The 6266-nt window shown below is 39.6% G+C and overlaps 1 protein-coding gene across 2 annotated transcripts in view; it reads left to right on the top strand.

Moving 5' to 3' along the window:
* Positions 1-6266, top strand: part of LOC109467145 (sortilin-related receptor-like) — a 70785-nt gene that overhangs the window by 12418 nt on the left and 52101 nt on the right. For both annotated transcript variants that reach the window (XM_019765077.1, XM_019765078.1), the window contains exons 4-6: positions 1656-1723; positions 2430-2610; positions 3978-4085. In XM_019765077.1, coding sequence (XP_019620636.1) covers positions 1656-1723; positions 2430-2610; positions 3978-4085 — 357 coding nt within the window. The remainder of the gene's footprint in view (positions 1-1655; positions 1724-2429; positions 2611-3977; positions 4086-6266) is intronic.

Below are 6266 nucleotides of genomic sequence, written 5' to 3' on the forward strand. Positions count from 1 at the left end.
GTACCGATACTGTACCGGAAAAATTGATTAGGTACAGGTCCAAAATACCTAATCCCTCAGTACCGGTACTGTACCTAAACAATTTCACACTAATTTTATGCCTATTTGTGACCTCAAATGTGTAAATAGCTGGTCCACAATGGGTCCCTGTGTAAGGACAGTGTGTTCATGAAAACAAAAACAACTTAGTTTTGCCTATATTTTATCTGAGCATTCGCCATAAACAAAGAATAAACCTTAACTATCAAGTTTATTTATGTTTTTTTGTTATTGAAGGAGTTCAGAAGAGCATATAAATTGGTCGAATTGTTCAGGTACAGGTTCAGGTCCGGACCTGTACCTAAACCTGTGTACCTGTACCTGTACCTGTACCTAAAATTTGTTTAGGTACACAGCTCTAGTGACCACTGTTGCCTTCATCAGGATAATGAATAAACAATCACTTCAAAATGTAATCTCGTGAGAGTTTTCCTGATCTCATTCATAATAGTCTTTAATGATAAAAACTTGATCTCTGTTTAACGTTTGACCAGTGTTGGAATAAAGTTCAACATTTTATTGTAATGATTACTACCAACACAGATGAACTTACCCATCTGCAGTCAGCATTTTGCAGACATTTTCAATATTGCAGAAGAAAAAACTAAATTAAGCGGCCTGCAACTTTGCAGACCGAAAAAATAAGGCTACAGATTCAATGGTGGTGGCCTCTGTGCATATGGCTACCGATTGGCCTTAATGTGCTGCACAAACAACATCATGATGATATCTTGCTTCTAAACCCAGATAGCGCAGTTAGCAGTGGCAAAATTTATTACATACTTTCTTTAGTCTAATTGCTATAGAAAAACGTCTACTAAGCTGAAAAGATTGTGTATTTGCAGAAAGTATTAATTTTGCAAATTGCAGAAAAAAAAACAAGGAAAAAAAGTATTTCTACCACTGCATCTAATTGTTGTGTCTTGTTGATACAGTACATCTTCACGGACGTGGTTCACCGGCGGATCTGGCGTACGACAAACGGCGGCGTGAGTTTCTCCATGGGCTACGTCCCGTTTGTGCCCACCAGCCTCCTCATGCACGAGTCCGACAACAACCTGGTACTGGGCATGGACGAGAACGATCACCGCAGGAGGGTGGGTCCATTATTTGTTTGTTTGTTTATTCACTAGGCCACACCAATGTAATTTGTTGGTGAAAGGGAAAGGTAACATTTACAAAGCAAATGCATAGAGTAACTGTTTACCTACACATGTACATATGGTCTGCTCTGTTAATTCTTATTCAGACACATTCATAATCATACATATGGTGACAGGAGTCTAAATCCCTCCTGCTGTAAAATTGCAACATGATGTAATCCAACACCAGTTACCATGGTGACAGACATTTGGTTCAGGTCACTGACCTTATTTGTTTAGAGAAGAAGAAGAGGACACAGAGCAAAAGCAACATGTTTTCCTTATCAGTAAACATAACCTAGTTATCTTACCTTACTTTCTCTACCACAAGATTAAGTCCTAAAAAAAGGAAATCTACAGCACATTTTTCGTAATAAAAATATTTAACAGACTGAAAGTATTAGTTTCTTGTATGTAAGATGCTTCTATTTGTCCTGTGAAAAGATTTAACTCATATAAGTATTGTTGTTCCAGTTGTGGATCTCCAGGAATTTTGGCCGAGGCTGGGCAGTCATGCAAGAGGATGTCAAGTCCTTCTACTGGCAAGTAGACATGTTATAAGCAGATTCAAGGTTTCAATGATGATGATGCAAGGTTTCTACTGCACATTTGTGAAACATCAGTGCTAGAAATACTGGGTGCCTGTGCACCTTAGTGCACCCAAAATCGGAGCTGTGCACCCAATTTTTTTCTGTGGTCCTTGGTCCTTCTTACAATTGTATATCAACATATTTTCCTCACTCATCAACTTAAGTTATCTAACTTAAAGGATTTAGCCCATATTGGGCCTGAACATGCAATGAAGCCAGGCTTTTAGCTAGGGGGTGTCCAGGGTGTCTTTTGAATGCCCTGTACTGAAAATAATAAGAAATTAGATGCCCTCTACTTTTTGGTAGGACACCCTAAAGACGCGCATTTTTTCCAAACCCCTGCCATGCACACATGCCTCCCTTCAGCCTTACTATAAAATACAATTAATGATGTGCCAATTAATGATGGTTCACTGAAGGAAAAAAAAATGAATTTCTCAAAATTTGCACCTCAAAATGCAGAAAGTAGTGTTTGAGAGCATTATGAATTTCAAAAAAGCCCCCCTAAAAAGTTTGCGCCTGGCACGTCTTCGTTGCGCATAGCATACAATAAAAAAAAGGGCACCCAACAAAAAAATCCTAGCTAAAAGCCTGAATGAAGCTCATTATTATGATTGTTAATGAAGCTCATTATCGTGATTGTTATTGTCCCTTACAGGGGGGTCCCGCCGTACGATCACATCAACGCGGTGTACGTGGAAAGGGTTGAACCCGACGGGAAACACACGGTGTTACAGTCTGACGACTTCTTCAGCCACGAGACGTACATCGCCACCATCATTCAGGGGGTAGACGACTTTGAAGTCAGAGACAGCTACATGTTTGCCACCAGATCTATGGTACGACAAAGCAAGGCTGGACGTTGCTTTTAGTTACCTTCGCCAAGAAGGTTTTGTTTTCAGTTACTGTAGCGTTTGTCCATTTGTCCATCTGTCCATTTGTCCGTTTGTGAACAGCGTAACTCAAGAAGCTTAATATGCATTGTCATGAAAACTTGGTAGGTGGGTAGGTCTTGATGAGACCTAGAAATGATTAGATTCTGGGGCCCCTTACGGCTTTTGTTGGTACTGCAGCAGAACTTCCGGTTTTGATATCTCGCGATCTGGACATGCTAGGGTCACGAATTTTCCTTGGTACCCCCGGTAGATAGCTCTTGGGTAGGGAAAAGTGACATGAGTTTGGGTCCCCTAGCAGCTTGTTCTGGAACTGCAGGAGCATTTGTTGAAAAATTTCTTCTGATTTTTGGATTAGGCCATGTTGATTTGATTATAATTATTCTTGATGACATCCGCGCATGAATTTTTGTCCGTTTCCAAAAAAAAAAGTTTGGGACCATACTGTAAATCGTACAATTTTCTGAACGAGTGAAAAGGAAGAGTCTATAATATATTATTCACCATGCCAATAAAAAATTGTTCAACCTTCGTGACCACCAGTCCTAGATTTCATAATGGAGGCAACTTTTGTTTTTGCCAAACTTTTTTTTTTATTTGCACGCTTGCATCAGTTTTGGGGTTCCCAGAGGATGCCCTCCATATAATCAAATCAACATGGCCTTAAGATGGAAGATAGTTGTCTAAGAATTACTGAATTATTTTATTGTTCTTTCTATCTTGTTTTCTGGATATTATGATCATGTCATTTTACGTTACTAGGTAACTAGGTCTTGTGTTCAGGAAGAAGTGACATAAGGTTGGTCCATCTAGCAGCATTCTTTGAAACTGCAGGGGGTCTTTTAGTTAAAGGCTTTCAGCAAACAGACGATATAGCAGTGGTCGAAATACTTTTTTTCAGCACTCTGCAATATTGCAGAAGAGTCAAAATTTTGTTCTGCAATTTGGAAATACTTTCTGCAAATACACAAGCCTCTATACTACAATCTTGCAGGTTTATAAGCATGAACTATTGATTCATATGCAAATTAGTGAAGACAAATGTTTGGAAGTCCAAAAGAAGCAAAAGATAGACAAGTCAAGACAAGGTTGATGCAATTTAGTGAAGAAGCTCTTGTTGTTTCAGAACAGGAGCTTCAGTGTTGTCTGTCCTTGGGGCCAAGAGCCCCAAATCCCAAGTGTAATTTTTTCCTTCTGCAAAATTGCAGATTGTGTAAATTTTTCTTCTGCAATCTTGAAAATCTATCTGCAGACTGCAGACAGGTATTTCGACAACTGATATAGTAAAATGTCGTTTTTTTTTCTTCTTGCAGCTTGCCAACCCAAGGATTCCCTCGGCTGTCAACCTCACCAGTCTTTGGGTGTCCTACAACAGGGGACCTTTCAACAAAGCTGTGTTCCCTACAGAACTCCCCACTAAGGTACAATTTGAACTTTCTTTATAAATTAGAGTAGAGCTGTGTACCTAAACAAATTTTAGGTACAGGTACAGGTACAGGTACACAGGTTTAGGTACAGGTCCGGACCTGAACCTGTACCTGAACAATTCGACCAATTTATATGCTCTTCTGAACTCCTTCAATAACAAAAAAAAACATAAATAAACTTGATAGTTAAGGTTTATTCTTTGTTTATGGCGAATGCTCAGATATTTAGGCTATATATATGTTTTTGTTTTCATGAACACACTGTCCTTACACAGGGACCCATTGTTAACCAGCTATTTACACATTTGAGGTCACAAATAGGCATTAAATTGGTGTGAAATTGTTTAGGTACAGTACCGGTACTGAGGGATTAGGTATTTTGGACCTGTACCTAATCAATTTTACCGGTACAGTATCGGTACTGCGTACCGGTACACAGCTCTAAATTAGAGCATGCTGGACGAGGGTCATCCCCTCCATGACCTGGTTCCACCGGTTAGGAAAACGGCCACTGGGAGGACCTTAAGAAATGGAGCTGCACTCACAGTACCAGCGGCCCGCACCAAAAGACTGAAAAACTCTTTCCTACACAAGGCAATACGCCTGTACAACGAGTCATTGTAGCAATGACTTTCAAGACTCTGGACTTTACTTCAGTGCCCTTGTGTATTGTGTGATTTTGTAACATGTTCGTTTGCGTGCCTGTATATGTATTGTCATGTAAATGTGTATTTGTATCTACTATGTACAAAATTTGTAAAAATCAGTGTAATTCAGCTTGGTCGACTTTGTAAACTGGCTGCAAGGCTGATTTTATTAATAAACTTGAAACTTGAAACTTAAATTAGCATATTATATTTTTGGATATGAGTAATACGTTGAAGTAAGCTGTACAATTTCATTTTCAATTGTTCTGAAGAGAAGCCTCCAAAATTTATGTCAGGCCCTAGACTTTAGAATCAGTGCATACAAGTCAGGTTAAAATTAGGCCAAAGGTCCCAGAATAGGTTATCTCTTTTTCTGTCTTCACTATCCTGCTACATATACATATGCATGCCTGTTGCTTTGTGGGAGCCAGTGAGAAAATGCATTGACAGAATCAGCAAGAAATTCATAACTTTATGAGTATTGAATAAAACAAAAAAATCATCATGAAAGTGATTCTGTGTTGATAGTTATATGTTGAAGACTTTTCTTCCAACACCAAGGATTGTTCTCACCTACATGTAGAGCTTTCAACCAGTCAATAGATAAATAATAATAATATGATCATTGTTTTAGTAGTTTTGTTTGGAACTGAAACATATTGAGACATTTTACTATAATATAAATATATTATTGTACTTAGTATTTTATTTTTCATGGTACACCCCAAAATTAATTTTGAGCCCTGACTATACAGCACAGGCCACGAAATACGCATCAGTTTTCGCGGGACGTTCTGCGAAATACCGCGGTACGTCCTGCGGTATATCGTGAAACGCCGTGCGGAATATCGCGAAACGCCGTGCGGAATATTGCGGAAGGCCGTGCGGAATATTGCGGAAGGCCGTGCGAAATATTGCGGAAGGCCGTGCGTAAGATTGCGGAAGGCCGTGCGTAAGATTGCGGGACGTCCCGCAGAATTTCGCAGAACTGTCCACTGGTAATGGAAACGCCGCTGCGAAACTTCTTCTGCGTAAGAAATCTTTCGCAAGATTTCGGTCGTTAATGAGCAGCCTTTGTATTCTGAGATTTACATGACACTTATTCCACCTCATTTTCACGTATTTGTTGATAATTTGTGGACAATACCGGGGATTATCAGCGCGGCGGGTCCACGCTGCCACGGCTGTGCTTGGGCGATTGATGTTTACTATTTGATACGCTGAGTTTGTTCCGATCCGTGTGACTCCAATAAACATCTCACATAACTACGAACTAGTTGGAAGAATGATTGATGCATGAATGCCTGTGTATGATTTAACAAACAAAATCTGACGCTATTATAAAAACTGCCAGACGCTCTTCTCCGCTGGAACAACGCAAGCTGGAGGTCAATGACCTGCGGTCGAACACGTAATGTGTATCGTCAACATTTTCTGCAAGGCATGACTTCGCCGAAGAAACCACTTTTTAAAATTTTAAGCTTTAAAATGCTTCGACTCTGTGGACCAAAAAAATAACGAAAGTTTG

The sequence above is a fragment of the Branchiostoma belcheri genome, unplaced genomic scaffold (genome assembly GCF_001625305.1).
Source record: "Branchiostoma belcheri isolate BF01 breed outbred unplaced genomic scaffold, Haploidv18h27 scaffold176, whole genome shotgun sequence".
Taxonomy (NCBI): domain Eukaryota; kingdom Metazoa; phylum Chordata; class Leptocardii; order Amphioxiformes; family Branchiostomatidae; genus Branchiostoma; species Branchiostoma belcheri.